This window comes from Triticum aestivum, chromosome 4B (assembly GCF_018294505.1).
Source record: "Triticum aestivum cultivar Chinese Spring chromosome 4B, IWGSC CS RefSeq v2.1, whole genome shotgun sequence".
Classification (NCBI taxonomy): Eukaryota; Viridiplantae; Streptophyta; class Magnoliopsida; order Poales; family Poaceae; genus Triticum; species Triticum aestivum.
The window spans coordinates 427225069-427246692 of record NC_057804.1 but is presented as its reverse complement, the minus strand read 5'-3'; the positions used below and the strand labels follow the sequence as shown (position 1 = coordinate 427246692).

The following is a 21624-nucleotide window of genomic DNA, read 5'->3' as shown; positions in this document are numbered from 1 at the left end:
TTCCGAGTGGAACCTATCTTCGCCAGATCATCAGCATCTTGATTCTCGATTCGTGGTATGTGGTGGAGCTCTAACCCTTTAAACTTCTTCTCTAGCTTTCTCACTGCATTGTAATAACCGGTCATTGTTGGACTCCTGACATCCCATTCCTTCATTACTTGATTAACCACTAAGTCTGAGCCGTCGTAGACCATCAGGCGTCGGACACCGAGTGAAATGGCCATACGCAACCCATACAATAGTGCCTCATACTCAGCTTCATTGTTTGAAGAATCAAAGTGGATATGGAGGACATAACTGAGCTTGTCTCCTCGTGGGGACCACTCCTGCACCATAGCCATTCAACATCTTGGATCCATCAAAGAACATGGTCCAATGTTCCGACTGAATATGAGTCGGTTGTTGTTGTTCTATCCACTCTGCGAGGAAATCTGCAATTGGTTGAGACTTGATGGCCTTATTTGCCTCAAACTTGATATCTAAAGGAAGGAGTTCAATCGCCCATTTTGCCACTCGACCAGTTGCATCTCTGTTATTCAGAATTTCTGACAATGGAGCGTCGTTGACGACTGAAACTGAATGATCAGAGAAATAGTGTGCAACTTTCTTCGTGGTCAGGTAAATCCCATGGACAAGCTTCTGATAATGAGGGTATCTATGCTTGGACGGGGACAAGACTTCCAAAATGTAATACACAGGGCGCTGAACTTTGAAAGCTTTGCCTTCTTCTTCCCGCTCGATCGTGAACACTGTGCTAACAACATGTTCTATGGCTGCGATGTAAAGCAGTAAAGGCTCCTTGCTGACTGCAGCAGCAAGCACCGACTGGGTGGAGAGCAGGGCTTTGAGCTCTTCAAACGCTGCTTCAGCTTCGTCATTCCACTCGAACTTGTCAGACTTCTTCATTAGTCGGTAAAGAGGCAGTGCCTTTTCACCGAGGCATGAGATGAATCGACTCAATGCGGCCAAACAACTAGTAAGCTTCTGAACATCATGTACACGCATTGGGCGCTTCATTCGGAGGATTGTGCCAATCTTCTCTGGATTCGCGTCGATCCCTTGTTCGGAAACAAGAAAACCGAGTAAGTTTCCGCCGGGAACTCCGAATGTGCACTTTGATGGATTGAGCTTGATATCATATCTTCTTAAGTTGGCAAAGGTTTCAGCGGGGTCAGTCAGCAGGTCGGAACCTTTGCATGACTTAACCACTATGTCATCCATGTATGCTTCCACATTCCGACTGATTTGAGTGAGCAGGCACTTCTGAATCATGCGCATGAATGTGGCGCCAGCATTCTTGAGGCCAAAGGGCATAGTAACATAGCAAAAACACCCGAACGGGGTGATGAAAGTTGTCTTTATCTCGTCGGGTCCATACAGTCGGATATGATGGTACCCGGAATAAGCATCCAAAAAGGACAGTCGCTCACATCCTGCAGTCGAGTCGACTATCTGGTCGATGCGGGGCAGAGGAAACTGATCTTTCGGGCAGGCCCAACTGATGTGCTTGAAGTCAATTCACATTCGAAGTGATTTATCTTTCTTGGGGACCATAACGACGTTGGCGAGCCACTCGGAGTGGTATATCTCGCGGATGAACTCAGCAGCCAGAAGCCAAGCCACCTCCTCGCCAATCGCCTTTCTTTTCTCCGCGGCGGACCGACAGAGATGTTCCTTAACGGGTTTTGCCTTTGGGTCTACTCACAAACAGTGTTCAGCCAGTCCCCTGGGTACACCTAGCATGTCAGATGGGCGCCATGCAAAGATGTCCCAGTTCTCACGGAGGAACTGGATGGGCGCTTCTTCATATTTATTGTCGAGTGTCATTGAGATATGGGTCGGAGCAGCATTGGGGTCGGTCGGGTGAATGTGAACTGGCTTGGTCTCGTCGGCCGACTGAAATGCGGATTCTGAGGCAGGCCTCTTGGCACGCAGCAAATCACTCGGATCTGCAGTCTTTTGTTACTCTTGAAACTCCACTGCTGCCATCTGCTCATCTGCTATCTTTGCACCATCCTGAAGACAGTCTTCTGCTCTTTGACGGTTACCGGAGACCGTTATCACGCCTTTGGGGCCAGGCATCTTCATCTTGAGGTACACATAACACAGTCAAGCTATGAAGCTAGCATAGGCATGTCTGCTCAAAATGGCATGATAAGCACTCTAGAAATCCACAACCTCAAATGTCAACCCTTGCAGTAATTCTTCTCATCACCGAAAACCACATCGAGAGTGATCTGACCGAGTGAGTCGGCTTTCTTTCCTGGGATGACTCCGTGGAATCGCATGTTGCTCTCGCTAAGCTAGGACATCGGAATGCCCATTCCTTTGAGGGCCTCAGCGTATAGGATATTCAGACCACTGCCACCGTCCATTAAAACCTTGGTCAGTCGGGTGCCCCCAATGACTCGGTTGACCACCAGCGCTTGCCGCCTAGGGGTAGCTACACGTGGTGGGTGGTCGGACTGGTCGAATGTAATAGGGGTTTTTGACCACTTCAAATACTTTGGTGTTGCCGGAACAACCATGTTCACCTCTCTGTTAATGACCTTCAGTCGACTTTTGCTCTCGAGATCAGCAAAAATCACCAAGGTGGCATTGACATTGGGGTAACCACCATCATCATCTTTGTCTTCCTCCTTATCGGACTCTTTTGCCTTTTCACTTGGTTGGTTCTCTCGGAAGCTTTGGATTAGGAGTCGACATTGTCGAGTCGTATGCTTGGGGAGAATCAGGTTCCCCTCCTCATCCTTCTTGGTGTGAATATGACACGGCGAATCCATCATATCATTTCTTGCTTGGTCCTTCACTTTCTTAGGGATCCAAGGCCCTTTAGGTTTCCCTTTGAACTTTCCTTGATTCAACACTGCTGCCTCGGCAGGGCCTGCTGCCTCAGCCTTCCGCTTCTGCTTTCGACTGGAATTTCCTCCTCCGGTGTCCTGGGCGACTGGTCTGTTCTTAGCACTCCGGAGTCGGTCTTCTTCTTCACCGTTAGCATATTTGGTGGCAATCTCCATCATCCGAGCCAGAGACATAGGTCCAACCGAACTTTAGATTGAGCTCTCCGTAGTGAACGCCTTCCTTAAAGGCACAAACTGCTTGGTGATCTGACACATTCTCCACTGTGTGGTGCAGAGTGATCCATCTCTGGATATAGTCTCTCAAGGTTTCATTCGGTTTCTGCATGCAATGTTGCAATTCTGGAAGACCAGCAGGTCTGGTGCAGGTGCCCTCAAATGTTCTAGTAAACACTCGGGCCAACTCATCCCAATTCAAAATGCTTCCAGGTGCCAGCTGATTCAGCCAAGCTCTAGCAGAACCTTCAAGCATCAGAGGGAGGTGCTTCATGGCCACCTCATCGCTGCCGCCACCAATGTGCACAGCCACTCGGTAGTCTTCAAGCCAAATGTCGGGCTTTGATTCTCCTGTGAACTTACTGACACCAGTCGCCAATCTGAAGTTATGAGGGATCTCGGCGGCTCTGATGGATCTTCCAAAACACTCTGGGCCATAAACATTGACACTGCTTCCACTGGGTCTGTCTCTATCCAGCCTTCTCTGTATGCTCTGTTCCGATCGACCAAACCCTGCACAAGGACTGACCTTGCGTCGAAGCCAGGCTCTCTGGGGTCGACTGAAACTCTGCGGTCATTTCCATACGGACGCATATCATCATACTGCCGGGGCGCGTATGACCCGTCCCTCGGAAGGGGCGAAGGCGCTCGACGGTGGTTGTCGCGGGCGTACTCATGATCATACTCTCCATGAGCTCTTCCCAGGTGCCTATCCCAGCGGTGATCCCGACCTTCACGTTGCAAAGGTGACCCCGGACTGTGTACCGACTAAACGGTGTCTGTCCTTACTGATCTGCTATGGATTCCGTTCAGCGACTGGGACACGGTGGAGTTCTGGTCTCCCGCTGCTCGGAGCAGCGCCCTGATCTATTCCAAGCCTCTTCCAGCCTCTGAATGGGACGGCTGAATGGACTCTGCGATACGCGCAGCAGTTGCAAGATTCTGGATCGGTGTGCGGAATACCTGAGTTTCCGGTGGAAACAACTGCCGAGGACGTCGACTGGACTCGGGGATCAGTCGACTGGCACGCTCGTCGAGAGAATGTTGGAGATTCTCCAAACGAGTGCCCTCAGCCAGTGTGGCCAGGCGCACTGCCTCCAAGGCGCGAGCCTCGGCGGTTTCCCCTATGATGGGGGTCTGGAGAGCCTCCACGTTGCGGCGGTGCAGCTCCTCCCTCTGATGCAAGCTGAGAGGTTGGGGCTGATACTCCTCATGACCGAATGACGGGCCGTCACCGCCACTGTTGCCGCCGCTGCAACGAAAACCAGGTGGACTGCGATGGGAGTCGACCATAAGGAATTCTGCCGCGGGGTCACAATTCCCGCTCTCGGAAAATGTGTCTGCAAAATCAGTCGACAGGTCGACTGAACCGTAGTGAAATATGTCGGGATTGATTGCCGCGACTTGGGGGGTGAACGCCTGACGAGCCACCACGTGTTTCACCCACCGCTGGAGCCGCGATCGACCAGATCGCTTGCGGCGGCGTCCAGCAGAGCAAGAAGACAACGCAAGGACCGACTGGTACGGGGTCGATGGCTGCCGAAGGAGGACGCCGCAGGCACTCACGCGGAAGTGTGATGAACCACGAATCGGGAGAGCCTCGACGTCGAGGAGGGCCTCCTGGAGCCAGACAGAGTCGTCGGCTACGAAAGTGAGCACGCCGAGTCGAAACTCGCGGCCCACGACCAAACCGCCGCCGGAAACCATGTCGATGAAGATCGGAGAAAATGCAACCTCGCCGGAAGTCGCTAAGACGCTTTGCCCCACGGTGGGCGCCAACTGTCGTGGTACTAAATCTGACAGTAAGAATAGGGGTACGTATGAGGAGGCGAGGCCCTAGCTACGGCGAGATTGTACACACGAGTTTTACAGGTTCGGGCCCCTCTAGGAGGAGGTAAAAGCCCTACGTCTTGGTACCTTGAGGCGGTCGATTGGAATATGGGTGTGTGTGTGTGTGTTACAGGGGGTGCGAACCCTTGTGCCAGAGGAGGGGTGGCTCATATAGAGTGCGCCAGGACCCCATCCCACCTCCGTTACAGGGATTGAATGTACATAAAGACAGGGCGTTACTGATAACGCCAGCTATAAAGTGTATTTAATGACCTTTGAGACTACGGAGAGTGAACACCTGACCGTAGCCGTCCTGAGTAACTCCTGGTCTTTTGTAGGTCGAGTGGTCTCTTGTATAGTCGAATGGCTTCTTCTTGGTCGAGTGATACCAGGAGGGAGGGGTACCCGAGTGGGATGACTGGTCGAGTGGAATCACTCGACGGCTTCAGTTGGTACTCTCTGTTGTTCTTTGAATGTCTTTTCTTCTAGGGTAGTGACCATGGGTAGGGCGTATAGGTCAGGCCTATGACCCTACCCTAGATCTATGGCACCATCAGGTAGCCTTGGTGCGATGGTAACAGGAGACACATGGATTTAACCATATTCAGGCTCTCTCGATGGGATAATACACTACGGCCTGCTTGTATTGATTTTGAGGAAGTACAAGTTATAGGTTAATCTGCCACAACATCATGTGCGTATGATCTATATGATTGTAATGATCCATCGACTAGTCTAGTATCAGTTTATATAATGTACCGGAGGCTCAGTCCTAGCCGGCTACGTCGATGAAAAAGAGTCCTCGTCTTTTTTTTAGACAAAAAAGAGCCCTCATCTTATATGCCAATTTTTGTGAAATCTTCCTTGTATACATCATGGGCTGACTGAAGTGGCCTAGGACAAAACCGGTAAAATGGGTCCTCGGCCTGGCCCACCTGACCGGGAGTCAACATGATAAGTGCCCATAATCTTGGACACCATCAGTAGACAGACGGTTGGATATCCAGCTTCAGATTACTGTCCATGAACTGGTTCTCATCGGTCCGCAGACGGACATAGATACAGTGTCCGATTTAAGGATCATCATTGGAGATGCCCTAAAGCCCAGCAGCCTCCTGACAGTCCACCAGCGGCAGAAGATAAGCGTGGAACTAACAAAAGCTTTTTCTTCACCTCAACGGGAGAGGTACCTTAAGATAATCCCTCGTTCATTCTTGCCTGCTTGAAGAAGTGTCGTATCAGTTGGAGCATCACCCGAAAGATTTGCACGGCAAAACCCTCGGTGGTGTGTGGGGCGTAGTTTCTCGGTTTTCTGCTGATCATGGTTCAGGGGAGGTTAGCGTGAGGTGCGCTTAGTGCGTTTCTGCAAAGCTGGTGTATATCCCAGCAAACCATATTTTTGCTTTCCATAAAGCAGGGCGCATAAGGCTTTGTCTATAAAATTGCCCATTCTCTCTTCTTTCTTTTTCTTTTTTCTTTTTTAAACAAGAGAGGAGAGAGGGGTCCAAAGCTGCATTAATAATGAGGCGGTGGAATACAGCAACTTACGAAAGGACCCAAAACAAATAATCCACTAGCCCGTAGCTGGAAGATGACGTGTATCCCATGGTCTGCATGCCGTGCAAATATGCCCCCCGGGTTTATGCGGCCCCGCGGCCCACGCCATCTCACCGCCCTCCAAGCGCATTCAAGACCGTCGTTCGGTCCTGCACTCGTGCCCTTTGCACACGCGCGCAAACATTTTGAGAACATCATCAAACTCTGGGATTATTGGAGAACCTTTCCTTGGATTCTAGGGCCGTGAAATGGGCAGGAAATGGCACGCCGTCGCGGCACTGGGCATGGCGTACGCTGTCGCCGCCGCCGCCGTCGCCGATGGCGACAAGGGCCTCTCCTTCGCCGGCACCGTTGCAGGGCCGGAGGAAGCCAGCTCCCCGCGCAAGCTGGCCAGCTTGTACGGAACCACTTATCACCACGTCTGGCCGGTAATCTGTACAGTTTGTTCAACTCTGTGTTTTTTCCCCGGGGAGTTTATTTTGTAAGCTAGCTGTTGTGACCCGTTCTGCATGCGCTTGCTTTCTGACGCGTGAATCGTCAATAACTGGGTTGCATGCCGTGTTAATTCGGTCGGCTTTGCTATTTCTCAATTGCCTGAGAAATTTGGGAGCGTCAGTCGATTCCGATGAGGCCGAGTCATGACCTTGATGGAGATGTGGATGACACGATTGTTTCCGGCGTAGGAGAGGATGACGGTCTGCAAGGCGAGAGAGGGGCTTTTTCATTTTGGCCGCTGCTTGGATTAGACTGGGCCCGAGCTTGAGACAGGGATGCCGCAGCGTCACTGGTGAGGCCTCATCGGGATATGGAGAGGAGCGGCAAGGGGTGGGAGGAAGAAGAACATTTTTTTTCGAAAAGGGAAGAAGAAGAACATTTTTTATTTTTATTTTTGCGGTTGAAGAAGAAGAACATTTGCCGTTAGACTTTTATAATCCAAAGGCGGAAAGATAAACAAAATCGACTGAAAGTAAAATGATTTTCAGGTGCATGACCTATATGTGCTCCCTAATTTGATGTATTTTTTTACGAAAAGGTCTTCATGGCTAGCTTATTAATTTCAAATAATTCTTACATCATCCGCGAGAAAACGAGAGATCAAACTAGGGGTGAGTTCAACAACATGGTCAATGGATCAACACGTCCATGTTGAGCAATCATATGAGCGACCATGCTCGGCTCTTTCTTACAATGTTCGAAAAGAACCTTCCTGAAGTCACCACATAACCGCCGACACTCTTCTAGAATAGGGCCAGCCACCATCGAATGACCTACATTGAGATTAAGAGCATCCACAACGATCAGATTATCCATATGCACAGCGACAGAGCTACGTCCAATCGAGAGAGCAAGCTTCAAGCCCTCAGTTAGAGCAGCCACTTCGGCCGAAACAACGCCCACAACGTGTTCTACCTTCGCCGTTGGATTTTGGTGCTCCCTAATTTGGTGCATTTTGTTGTACGTAGCCCATGAAATTTGGATGGCGAATTGTGTTAGGGTCATTCATTGGATTCTTCGGGGCAGCATTTGGCAGCGTTGGTGGAGTAGGCGGAGGCGGGATCTTCGTTCCGATGCTAACGTTGATCATTGGCTTTGATCCAAAATCATCAGCAGCCATGTCAAAATGTGAGGATGCAATTCATTTATTGTGCTAGAATTTGTTTCTCATCGTTCAAAAAATATTACCGTTCTTAATTTTTATATCCAGTTTGCAACGACTCCCTACATAATGGTCATTATTGTGGTATTTTGCATATTGTGACATTATATACCTCCATTCGTAAATAGATGTTGTAATCTTCTTCCGTAAATAAATGATATTTTAGAGATGCACAATTTTTAATATGTTTGACCATTCCTTGTTGTATACTTACTATATGGGATTTTGTACTATGAAAACATTTTTCATGATAAATCATGTGATACATTTCCACTTAATAATATAAACTTGTATACATAAGTTAACTTCTGAATTTTTTTGACTACACGCTTTTCTAGTAAGTCGGTGTATTTACGGGTGGATACCGTAGCTTGTAATGTGGCTTGGTATGTTCTCCATATTTAATGTAGAAACATCTGCTCAGATTTTTTTTTAATCAAAGTCAAGTGAAACAATTTGAATTTTACCAATAAAGTGTGGTGCTGATTTGGAATAACATCATTAGTCTTGCGAAGGTCAAAGTTACCTCTTGCTCTCTGTCAGGTAGTAGATTATCGTATAGCATTTAAGCATGGATTTGCTCAAATGTACTCCATTGATCAATTGAACATGGATTTGCTCTTAACATCTATCATAATAATATAACAAGTGAAAATATGAAAATCATCACCAAAGAAGCATGTCCAAGGATGTTATTTTGTGATTGTTTCATTTTTCAAAAAGGAGGAGAAATCCCCCATTTCTAAGAATTTCTTCCCTAGGTATGATCACGGGAGCTGCTGTTTCAACTGTGTATTGCAATCTCAAGCTGAAACACCCAACTTTGGACATGCCAATGATAGACTATGATCTAGCCCTCCTCATACAGCCCATGCTCATGATGGGGGTTAGCATTGGGGTTATTTGCAATGTGATATTCCCAGACTGGCTTGTCACAATCCTCTTGATCATCCTCTTTCTAGGTTCTCACTCTTTTCCTCAAACTGCCGATGACATTTTGCCCTTTCTAGCAAGTAGCTGACTTCATAATGCATTTTAAATTGAAATTACAGTTACTTCGATTAAAGCTTTTCTGAAGGGTGTTGAAGCATGGAAGAAAGAGACAGCGATAAGAAGGGTTTGGTACATTTTTCATACATTTTTTGCGGTACATATCTTTTAAGGATGCTAACATGTTACTCATTTCAGGAGGCAAAGGCAAAACAACTAGAGCAATCGAGTAAGATCAATACACTTATTCATCATTATTAATAAAATGTAGAAAATTGTTCATATTTTCTTGATTTACCAGATGAAGATACTAGATATACGCTACCGCCTACAGGACCCGATACTGCAGCTGAGACAAAAAAAACCACAGATGAAGCGGTGATTTTTCCCCTAGCCTAGCAGAGATCTCGAGTACTATATATGTATAACATAAGAGCTCGCTTGATGATGTAGGTATCCTTTTTTTACCATATGTAGGTATCCATTTGGAAGAACATTTACTGGAAGGAGTTTGGCCTTCTGGCCTCCGTTTGGGTAGCATTCCTTACACTTCAAGTCACCAAGGTGATAAACTAATTCTCTAGTGTACTTCATGTTTTCAATGTCAACCTACATTTGTTTTTGTATATAACACATGAGGCTCTACACTCTAATTCTCAGTTTTCCCTACCTTATCTATTAAATATGAATAAACCTCAATCTACACACGAGATATTGAAAATTCAAGAATACTACTAGAACCCGATATTAAATTCCAGATACCCCTTTATGTATATCCTCGCCAGATGGGAATCAAGCAAATATGCCCTTTTCTATCTATTATATTTTCCTGTGTGGCTATCATTATTAATTATTCTGTAATAAAACTAGTGTTGTATACACAAAATCATTTGCCAAGCCATGCCAATACTAGACTTAGTGCTTACACTTCCCTCACAAATTTTTGAAATTGTGGACTGGTCCTTATGGTGTTCACAATGCCAGTGCAATCACAATAAAGCTGAAGTGCTTCGCATGCACCAACCTTAACAAACAGTTTGTCTGTCACACATGTGTAAGTTGTAAATTTCAACAATAGTAGAATTTAGAAAGAGTGGTAATATTTCTTAGCTAACAAGATAACATGGTTTCATAATATTCAAGACAATGTCAAATGATGGACATAATTTAAGGTGGGGTGAGCTCCATCACTTGCCCAGCTGAGCCAACAAAAAGTGATCCAACATCCCAGACTGCAAGACTGCTTCCTCGCTGTTTCACTTCCCTATCATACGTAGGAACTCGACCTAGCCGGCGATGCATACATATATAATATATTTTTGGTACAATTTTTGGTAGCGTGGCTACCCCACCTTATCCGATGGGGTCCTCCACCCATGACTCTAGATAAATCAGGGTGACAAAGTCAAAGTTTTATCTTTTTATGGCTAAGTAAATCATTCGAGAATATAATGCATGTTTGATAAAACAATAGCATGACAATGCATCGCAAATATAAGATCAAGGTGATCAAGGAGAGGTAAGATGCCTTTGTGATGATCTAGTCAGCTTCTTTGTTATCTTGTCCTAGTTCAACATTGTTACCTACTTACCATAAAAGCAAACATAAGCAAATACACACAAAAATGAGTTACTAAGTGCAGGAAAAAAATATGTGCGAAGATGGAGAGATCCAGAATAGGGTTGGAATTGCAAGATTTGGTTTTATATTAGTATTGAATATTAAAGGATTGTCACATGATGAAATTGACATGGAAGGTTAATCTACGTGAAAGAGATAAATGCCATCGTCTTACCAGTGGCAAATGGAACCAATAGTCATTCCAGCATAACAGATAACTGGAGTGTTTATTAAAGCAACAGGTGAAAGTATGCACTAATGATTGTCCATTGAGATGATCCATAAAACATAAAGGTCTCATGTATGCCTATCCAAAGGTGTAGCTATGCCCCAAGGCTGATTGGGCCATTATCTAGGTCATGTCGTTGGATTTTGATTGTAGCACATTCGACATTGTTTAACAATGTAGCACGTGTTCGGCCTGGGCTTGCCCGGGCTTGGCCCTGTCCTGGCTGTGCCACTGCACCTATGATTAGTTCGTGAGTGAGGCCATAGATCAGACAGCACATGTGAATACCACGTGTAAGATCAGGGTTACATCAAAATTAATGCACGACATGCTCGAGTTTGGTTATCCATGGGTTCTATACTTTTTTCTTCCAATATATATTTGAACCTTTATAATTCAAGGTCGCCAAATGGATGGCTTCTATTATTTATTTTTATCCTCACTAATTAATGTGAGACTCTTTAGGAAGAATGTAATTAGTATTGATATAGTAATGTAATAATAAATAATGAAATTTACCATCAGTATTTTTGCATATCGGTTTTTGGGAACTCTGAAAATAATGATGTTAGAGAATTCTAGCATATCCCCTAGCATGAACTTCCAAAAGCCACTCATTGGGAGCCTCCCGAAAAATTAGCGTATTGGGAGGTTGTCTTCTAGCATATCCCCTAAACTTATATCATAATAAGTTTTGTTAGCTAATTGTCACTCCTTTATGCATACAAACATCATTTCAACTACAATATTTATGTCATATTAGTTCAAACATTGATGTTCAGCCATACAAATCCAACAACATTTCAATCCATAACTTTCAAATCTTGAAATTTTAAAATTCAAATTTAGAAGAAAATAAGTGTAGGTCCAAGTGAAGTAAATAATTTAATAAAAACATGATGGTGCATGTATGAACTTACCATGAAGTTCCCACAAGGGCTCCACAGGGTCATCTTAAAGTTGCTTACGCATATGTCAGTCTTCAACCTTTCTACGCGCTTTAAGACATCTCTATATTATGTCTTCATGATGCTCAAGCATTCCAGGTATTCGCATTTAATAATACTTAAAGTTCTCATTTTTGGCCTCTCTCATTCTCTATTATCTTTTATGCATGATTATATTTTTTTCCATGGTCCCTCATAGTGTCTTTTGGTCCCATAATCTATTAAATCTGCTAACAATTGCAAAGCGTCCTTGCAACACACCAAAGGCTCTTTCAACATTCTTTCTAATAGCTTATTGATCCTTGGCAAGCTCTTTTGTTGCCTTCGGGGTGTGTGTTCACAAATGTGGACCATGAGAGATAGATACCATCCGCAACAAAAAGACTTACAAACAAAGGTAGAGAATTGACATGGAAGGTTAATCTACATGAAAGATGCAAGGTAGAGAATTCCCAACAAAAAGACTTACAAACAAAGGAGACATTTGTTGGATTTGAGGTCATTATGAGAGCTAGGCACCCCAAAGTAACAATGACAAATCCATAGATTGTGGGATGCAACTACTTCAAGAATGATTGTTGAATCATGACAATGACTAGGGAATTTCCCGTGCCACTTTCTAGGGCAATTCTTCCATCTTTAGCACATGCAATCCATGCTCTCAAGCATCCTCGGGAACCCTAATTGATGCACCAATATCCATCAGCCTTGCAATGTCGTCTACACTGGTAGTTCTCCGGTAGTCGCTTCCACAGAGCTCAATCACAAACTTTGCAAATTTCCCCACGCTCTTGATGGTGTCTTCGTCTATGGTGTAAAGGTATTCATTTGTAGCTTCAGCTGGGGATCTGTGATCATGCGCATTGCCGACATTATCTTCTAAAAAGCATAGGTGCCAAGTTCTTTGGTTACATTTCTCTTCTGCTTGAGATAATCATGATTGTGTTCCACGACAGTTGCAATTCACAGGAAGAGCTCACTAGACATTCTAAAACGTTGCATGAAGAGTGCGTCGGGATACACCAAGTAATCACTTATGAGACATGCATCAACTTCTTCCTAATACAGAAGATAGCACACACGCCCTGGTTGAGAACCACGTCTAAGTATTTTGTTGGTCACCTCCTCTTGAATGATTAACTTCCGCCCCATCTTGAAGTCATCTTCCTCCTCCTCCTCCTCCTCCTACTCCTCGGATGAAAGTCTGAGAAAAACTCCCAAACAAGACTCCTCATTTGTGCATTGAATTAAACAATTAAACGAACGCAAATCTTCAAATGCAGTTTTGCTAAAAAAAATGAAAAGAAAAAGCATGCAACCCTTTAGTTGAACACTTTGTGTGCGTCGCCGACGGAAGCTCGTGGTGGCCTGCAGGAGCTCAAGGAGGCTGGGAAGTGTGTATGGGGGATTGAGCTGATTCTCTGCCTTGCTGAAGCTCATGGCACGGCATGGCCGCAACATTAGAGCTCGGGGGTGGCGGGGCGGTGCCTCCCTAAATGGCTACACGTGCGGCAATGGTGGTGACAAGAGTTTCCGCTCGTGTGGTTGGTAATAGTCGCGGCGAGGAGACTCGTCTCAGACGGCAAGTGGTGTCTCCGGTGGGAGGAGGAGGAGGGACGGCGATGGTTCCGATGATGATGATAGAAGGTAGTGACCGGGCGGTGAAATTTCTCCCACAACATTTTCTTGTTTCAAAGTGGGATTGGGATGCCCAAAACTTCCCCGAGTATTAGGAGCTAGATGATGTTTTTTGGGAGGTCCCAAAAAATTTTGGGGATCTGCTACAGTAATAATTGAAGTCCTTTTTGGAGTTGTAGGTGTTTGATAGAATTGCTCTTAGTACTGTTTTCGAAGAAACTGTAATCCTTAGGCTACCCGTAGTGCAAAGTATTATACATTAGTATCATGCATATTGCAACTCCATAGTGTATAGTATCATAGGTTAATAGTTTATATGATCTTATTTATTGTTTTGCGCATGGTAGCACATCACTAATTCTTTCATGCATGCAGAACTACGTGGCAACTTGCTCCACATGGTACTGGGTTTTGACTGTACTCCAGGTAACCTTACTGCGTTTCTTCACCTCATTAATCAACCACATTTCATATAAAATTGATCCGTAGTTACGAATTTTATGGTTCTGGGATTCAAGGAGGTTTCTATGCCAATGGCTAAACTGCCTGAAAATGTCATCACTATCTAGTATAGTATAACTTGAAAGCAATTCTCTTGCAGGTTGTAACCATCATCCTTTTTGTCTTCACTTTTGATTTGCATCTTCGCTGCAACAAAAAACATACTCCCTCCGTCCGAAAATACTTGACATCAAAATGGACAAAAAAGGATGTATCTAGAACTAAAATACATCTAGATACATCCCCTTTATTCATTTTGATGACAAGTATTTCCGGACAGAGGGAGTACATATTGTTGTCATCTTGTATCATCTCGTATTCTCATAGTCAGCGCTTCATATTACAATCATCCCTCCCATGTTACACTAACACAGCTCCTTCACCTGTTGGATATGTAAGCAGATCCCGGTGTCAGTTGGAGTGTCCATGTACCAGGCAGCAGGTTTGGTGCAGGGGAAGAGGGCGCTATCATCAAGAGCAAATAACCAGACCAGCCCAAAAGCTCATCAGATATTAGTGTACTGCTTCTTTGGTGTCACCGCCGGTGTCCTCGCCGGTCTGCTTGGGGTCGGTGGGGGCGTCGTCATGGGGCCTCTCTTCCTGGAGCTCGGTATCCATCCGCGGGTAAAAAAGAAAGAGAGAAAAAAACTTTGTTTACCGGATGCTTCAACCATTTGATGGTGTTCTATTTGCACTTTTCATTTGTTCATTCATCGCATATTTGAGCTGTAGGCGTGTTCCATTACACTGGTGCAGGTCTCGAGTGCGACGGCCAGCTTTGCGATGATGTTCTCATCTTCCATGGCGGCCGTGGAATACTACCTGCTGAAACGGTTCCCTGTACCATACGGTAATGTCTCTTTTTCTCTGTTTCTCCTATGGGAGTAGTGATCATGCACTGCTATCTTACTATTTTTGTCTGAAATTTGTGCAGCTCTCTTCTTCACTGGCCTGACATTTGTTGCCGCGATTGTTGGCCAGTGGGTCGCAAGGAAGCTGGTCAATTGGCTAGGGCGGGCATCATTTATCATCTTCATATTGTCCTCCATGATCTTCGTTAGCGCCATTTCTCTAGGTACCTTTACCGGTTTTCCTCTCACTGCGACCATTCCATTCAGGTTACGCGGTCGCATACCCAATACAAGAAGTTCTTAAATCTGCTGTTCTGCAGGTGGAGTCGGCGTCTCCAAGACGACTCACAAGATGGCGCGGCACGAGTACATGGGATTCGGCAACATTTGCAACTATCATGCGTAGGAAGATGCTGCCCTACAAGAACAGCGTGCTGATTGTGCAGTTTCAGTGGATGGAACGCTGTGATGTTTGTTTGCAGATGCCAAGTTGAACCACAAGGCCAGGAGATAAGAATTCCAGCCAGTAGTTCCTTCCAACATACGACTAGTATTTGCTAGTCACCCATTGTAAATGTACCTTCAGATGGATAAACCGTAGTTCTTAATAGATTAATGCTATTTCTGACTTCTGGTAAGTTTAGAGCTACTTTTCAGAATGCCTTTCTTCATAGGAGTCAAAAAGTAACTCATGTTAAGTTTTGCCAACATATAAAAGAACACACAAGTAGCAACGATTTCAAACAACTCAGATATTACAGGTGCGCATGCAGCGCAAAACATATCATCCTTTCCTCTATACAGTTTATGCCCAACACTCTTGTGATCATATTGTGCTTATTCACTATATGCTTTATTCCAAGATATCCGCAAGCAAGCAAGCTGACACTCCTACAAAAACGCCAGGATCGGCAAAACTAACTCGTCTTATGAAGACACACGCGCACACACACTTATCAGCGTGGACGCAGCACACACGTGAGAACTGAAAGTGTTTCCTTATTACCTCAATTTTGCATAGGCGATAGGCAGCAGGCATACACATATCAAAGCTTCTTTGGGAACTTGTATGTTTTCTTGAGGAATTTTGTGGCCGCCTCATCGTACCGGTAGCACAAAACTCGCAGGATAGTGTTCGGGTCATTTGCGCTCCACTGGGCGGGCACACGAGGAGGTTTCGCGAAGCTAGATTTGGTTGGAGATCCCTGGCGTTCGGTAATCGCTTGCTTGAAACGCTGGATGAGGGATTCTGTATCTGTTCGTAGGAGTGGCAGAACGCTCTTCACCTCTGATGAAGCCTTGTCAACCAGTTCATGTGGCAGGCCATCACCATTTGCCAAGTACAATCCTCTGAGGGCTCTGAAATCATTCTCTATGATCTGAGCGTCTTGAAGGGTGAAAGCGCGTGTAGGTCCACCAGCAAGAAGCACCAGCAGGAACCCATCAAAGGAAGCTTTCATCAACGCGGTTATGAGATGGTCCCGCGGCTCATTACGCATTATGCCAGATATCACCCCAAGGGTAGAGTGAAGCTCTCTCAACAAAGGCTCCACCCTGTTTGACGCAGCACCACCGACATACAGCATGTCCAAGAGAACATGACTCAAATAACTGAATACCACCTTATGTGCTGTTGCGTCACACAGCTGACGGATGCCGTCTTGGCAACTTGCCTGGGATAGCTCAAACTTGATGTTCATTCCATCAGTGGTGCCAATACCATCCTGAGATAATTCACTGTTCCGCAAACATTTTTTCGCCTTCTTCTTCAGATTCTCCACCTCAGTTCGGATGTAATGGAATGTATTTATTTGTACACAGAGTTCAGGAAGATCGCATCCTTCCGACTTTCCAGTAGAAGATCCAACTTGCGATCCGCGATTCAGAAGAGCATGTGGCTTTTCCTTTTTCTTGAATAATTTGGATCCAACATCGCATCTTGTTAAATGAGGCAGTTGTGGAGTAGCAGTACTCTGGGTCCCTGCGCACCAATGCTAAATGAATCCACCCTGTGTAAATATTGAAATAATTGTATGAGAAAAGAATCTTCATGCTCAGACATACCATGGCAAGATTTTGCTTTCGAGACATAATACTGTAGAATCCCATCTAGCCCAGCTGCTAAATCAGAAACCAAAGTAGAGTGCATTGATATGGGCAACTCAAAAAACGCATCTAAAATTTCATCAACCATCCTTAGCATCTCCATGGAAGAAGGAGCAAAGCTCTGCCTGTTAGCTTTTGGATTCCATGTCTGCATGCAGATTCACAAATTAGAGGAATACTGGTATAGCGGTAGGGTTACTCTATAGTGATATCAGACTATACAGCATTGCGCAAAATAATGTGAAAGAGCTCTTGGCATTCAATGATATCGACTATCCAATAGATGGTTGAGAATGGCTGCATATCTAAATATGCTAATCACTCAAGAAAGATATGCAATTGCAACATAGGAAAATGCACCTTCTATTATCCATATTAAAGTACACCACTAGTAGTTTATAACGTGCATCAGCCAGCTGCAGAAATAGACTAATCTGATATAATAGCAACTATGAATAAACTATAAAAGCTTGCAAAGGTAATAATTAAGGGTTGATGAAAGGATACAGCATACTAAATCCATGGATAACATTGTAAAAGGCTAAATAACTGAATTTGCATGGTTACTACTATAGATACGGTATGGGACATTGAGTAGGATCACCTCCTGCTGTAAACTTTGGTCAACCCATTCTTTAAGTTTGTCCACTCGTTCTTTCATCCAACCTTTGACCAGAGCAGCAATTGCATTTTCAGCTTCATACGGTGGCATCTGTCTAATCAATGACTTGCCTCCATCATCACTGTCCAGAAAGTCTTCAACTGCAATATTAACCAGACTCTTCTCTAACTTGTCAGCAGCGTTAAGCACTTGAGCCGTGTCTTGTGTGAACTTTGTACGCCCAACCATAAATTGCTTCAGCTCATTACCAAAGCAAGAATGAAGGGTTGTAACTGCAACACCAGAAGCAAGCGGGTGCCATTTCTTCAGTATTGGACTGTAGATATTTTTCTCCTTCGAAGCAAGGTCACTAATATCCTTTGCGAGGATTGCAAGAACTGGCACAGGATTCCTTGATGATCGCTTTGAGTCTGCCTCATCCATTCTCTGCACAAATCAGCAGAGCGTCAGAATCAATGCATATTACTGGCATAAACACCAGAACGAGTGTCAAAAGGCCAATATTAAGATCAAGCATTTTTTAACGCTCCCTAAAACTATAAATAAGCAGATCAATATTGCTGACAGTGATCAGTGATGTTTAATGTCCAATTTTGTAGCACGTTTAAAAACCATTGTCTCATGGTGAGATAAAAGAAAATGGTGATAGTAACAATAAATGAGTATGAGACTTGCATTATTCGTCCTTTGAGTGAAGTGGGCTAAGCAGAACAATTCACAGTTTAAACTTACTTGAGCAAAAGCAGTACGGAGCGAGGACCGTATATAGGTTTCGATCTTGCCACGCACCACATCAGTCTTTTGTTTCCTTTTACCAGGGTGTTTTTGAGATATATCTTCAAGAAGAATCTTCGCAGCTGAGACTCCTATTGTGACAATACCTTGCATCGAAACAATGTTGCTAGCATTGAAAGTTTCATGGTAAGCTAGCAATCTTTTCTCTGTCCAACCCGTTATGGAACTTAAAATGGAGATCAATACGTCACAGTAATCTGGATCTTCTGCGTTTTTTGCATCTTTTACAACTACATTTAACTGATTCTCAGCAGCAGAAAGTAACTCAATATCTACTTGGTCCGATGTGACAAAATGGTTGAACAACGCCCAGGCAAAGCAGAGGTTGTGAAGCATCTGATTAATCCCAAGAATAACCCAAGTCTTCTTCAATAACCCCATCACTTCATCAACTTCATCAACCACAGTACCATTCTCACTATCAAAGCAAGCTTCTACCAACATTTGATAGATATGGAGATTGAATGGAAAGCCATCTGCCCAGTGACATTCATCAGAACTTCCACCTAGGGACCTACCAGCAAGGGACTTCACCGCACTGCATAGTTCCTGCATCGATTCCAAGTTCTTCCCGTTTTGAAGTGACTTATCATATGCTCTACTTATTATCTCTCGCAATGTCTGTGCATAAATGTCTGATTTGCTCAAGGGAATAAGTGGGTGAACCAGCAAACCAGCCTCAAGAAGCTTCAAGTTCCTAAACTGCCAGGCCTCGTACTCATGTGGATCAGGGAAATCTGATGCTTTAGATCGCTGCAGAAACTCTAAGGGCAAAATCATTGATTCAGCACGTCTACCTAGCTGCTTGAAGAAGAAAAGGTGAAATTAATCTTAATGGTCAAACTATTTTTGTACATGACAGAGATCTCTATTGTTTTACATGAATATAAGTTCACAGCATAGCTGATGGTGGCTCAACTATACAAGTTAATGGCGCTCAAAGCAATTCACTTGCTAAAATAGAATGATTGCCAGTGTTAGAGCTTGACAAGTCCAGAACAAGCAAGAATGTCCTACCAACTTCCTCTATCTTGAAAAAAAAAATCCAACTAACAGACAGTTCATGTCTGATATGTCTAAAAGGAGACATGCATTTCAGGTTTTGCATGTCGATAACGACCTGAAATCACAACAAAATAAGAATCAAAGGTACCCAAACAAATCTTAACGAGAGGGATATAAATATTAAATTCCATTTTTCAGTGGGTCCACATCTCACAGGTAGAGCATATATTGGTTATGATTTCAATGCTCAGTTTCTGCTAATCTGTTCAGGTTATTATTGCCTTGCTATGTGAGCAGTGAATAACTGAAGTATCTTTTTTCTTACATGGAATGACTGAAGTATTGACAGTGATAAGAATCAACGACTGATACAAGTCCATGAAAATATTCAATGACAAATTATTCTTGACAGTTCACAGAGATTGTATCAGATAACGTATACCATAACTGCTAAACACCGCAACTGAAGTTTGAACAGTTCACCTTAGGAAACACAATTAGCAAATTTACACTCAGAGCTTGACGGGATAAAAAAAAAGAATATCACTACTTGTTTGATTTCATATTACACCCACAACATTATCTAAAAACTCTTATATGCAGAACCGAATACCAGGTTGACATGGACAATTTTTGTCCGTTGCCAATCCCGCTCATAATTGGAGCCTACGTCTGCACTCAGGCCCCATGTAAAAGCAAGAAAACACCATCATTAAGCAACCATTGGAGCATAAAGTACAGGCTGCCAAAGGACAGAGACCATGAAGAAGGGAATAGGTACTTGCATCAATGATTCATGCAATATATCACTGCTTTAAATTGTCATGCAGCAAAAAAACGAGCAAATTCTTTTCCACTTAATTACTCCTACCTTATAAAAAAGCAGCTGGTCACCACATATCAGTTGCGATCTTAACCAATACTCAAGGAAGGTAAATTCCATATGATCTTCCAAATCTCAAGATCACCAAACTGAGACAAGCCACTGGCCGCTCAACGATCACACTATTGGCCTACCAATCACACACCAATAACAGGCTAACGCGAACCCAGACGAGAGATCTAATACAACTGTGAAGCCCACCGACACTGCAACAACCAGCGAAACAAGCAATCGGAAATAAATAAAGGGAAGCCACATTTCGAGGAAGCGAGATGCAACCTGGCCGGCGGCGATGCGGAGAAGCCCGCGGCGGATCCTCGAGTCGGCCTGCTCCGTGACACGTAAATTGACCCGCACCAGCTCCATCACCGTCTCTGGCCTCCGCGGCGCCTCCATCCCGGCCTTAGATGACGCCGACGGACTGAGCCCGAGCGACCTCTTCACCTTGCTGGCCGCCGTCGACGTCCGCGAACGCTGCAGGCCGGAGGACGAGGAAGAGGAGAAGGACGTCGAGGTGGATGTGGAGGAGGTGGAACGGGCGCTGGTGGAGGAGGGGGCGGACTGGGGGATGTAGATGAGGGGCCTGCCGCCGGTGGCGCGGGAGGCGGCGACGAGGACCTCGTAGGCGGTGGTGCGGAGGTCGGCGTCGGAGAGCGGCACGCCGAGGCCGGGGAATGGGGCCGCGAGCGGCATCGCGGAGGAGGAGGTTGCGGTGACAGCGGTGGCGGCGGCAGTTGCGAGGTCGCTCGAGAGGGAAGAGGTCCAGGAGGCGGAGGCGGAGGCGGAGCGGGAGTCGGGGAGGAGGCGCGCCATGCTGCCCATGCTTTCGGCTTATTTTTGTTCTTTGTTTATTATTGTAGCTGCTCATCGATTTTGCGGTTGGTTGGGGTGTGTTGTGTTTGAGTGAAACGTCTCGTTTGCAACAAACCACCGTATAACCCACAACCACAAATCTACTTTTATTTTTTATTTTAAAAAAATCTACTTCTATTTTCCCTTAGAATTAGACAAAAAAATTATGGGGGAGAATTAGACAGAGTTACTTGTGAGCAACTTCAGCACCGTCCCATTTTAGAGCGGTCAGGGCAACTCCACTGCGGACCAAACCTTCCGTAAATGTTTGGATTGAACGGTTCACGCACTTTTACCCATCTAATGTCGGTCACAAAAAATGTACGAGCTGGTCCGAAAATCCCGCAAACCGACATCAATTTAGAGGAGATTTCGGGGAGTTTCGACATCCGCCACAACGGATTCCGACAACATGGACCCACCCAAATCGACACGTGGAGCCTGGACATTTGCACAACCACGCATG

At 44.9% G+C, this 21624-nt stretch overlaps 2 protein-coding genes across 4 annotated transcripts; one reads left to right on the top strand and one right to left on the bottom strand.

Moving 5' to 3' along the window:
• Nucleotides 1–6524: 6524 nt before the first annotated feature.
• LOC123092519 (sulfite exporter TauE/SafE family protein 3) lies at nucleotides 6525–15633 on the top strand. Of its 3 annotated transcripts, none has more exons than XM_044514322.1 (12): nucleotides 6534–6889; nucleotides 7956–8084; nucleotides 8880–9080; nucleotides 9171–9235; nucleotides 9307–9337; nucleotides 9410–9486; nucleotides 9586–9672; nucleotides 13919–13969; nucleotides 14447–14668; nucleotides 14801–14894; nucleotides 14979–15119; nucleotides 15216–15633. In XM_044514322.1, exons 1-12 carry the CDS (start codon nucleotides 6721–6723, stop codon nucleotides 15299–15301), a joined length of 1353 nt encoding a protein of 450 aa, XP_044370257.1. In that variant the 5' UTR covers nucleotides 6534–6720; the 3' UTR covers nucleotides 15302–15633. The 3 variants fall into 3 exon arrangements, with proteins under 3 accessions (XP_044370258.1, XP_044370257.1, XP_044370256.1); XM_044514321.1 differs by having other exon boundaries at nucleotides 6537–6889; nucleotides 7925–8084; XM_044514323.1 differs by lacking the exon at nucleotides 8880–9080 and having other exon boundaries at nucleotides 6525–6889; nucleotides 7925–8084.
• LOC123092518 (protein unc-13 homolog) lies at nucleotides 15631–21169 on the bottom strand. The gene is made up of 5 exons (XM_044514320.1): nucleotides 20586–21169; nucleotides 18356–19219; nucleotides 17606–18049; nucleotides 16960–17149; nucleotides 15631–16876 (listed from the first exon to the last, which is right to left on the bottom strand). The coding sequence occupies exons 1-5, from the start codon at nucleotides 21126–21128 to the stop codon at nucleotides 15942–15944; spliced, it is 2976 nt and encodes a 991-aa protein (XP_044370255.1). The 5' UTR covers nucleotides 21129–21169; the 3' UTR covers nucleotides 15631–15941.
• Between the last annotated feature and the right edge of the window lie 455 nt (nucleotides 21170–21624).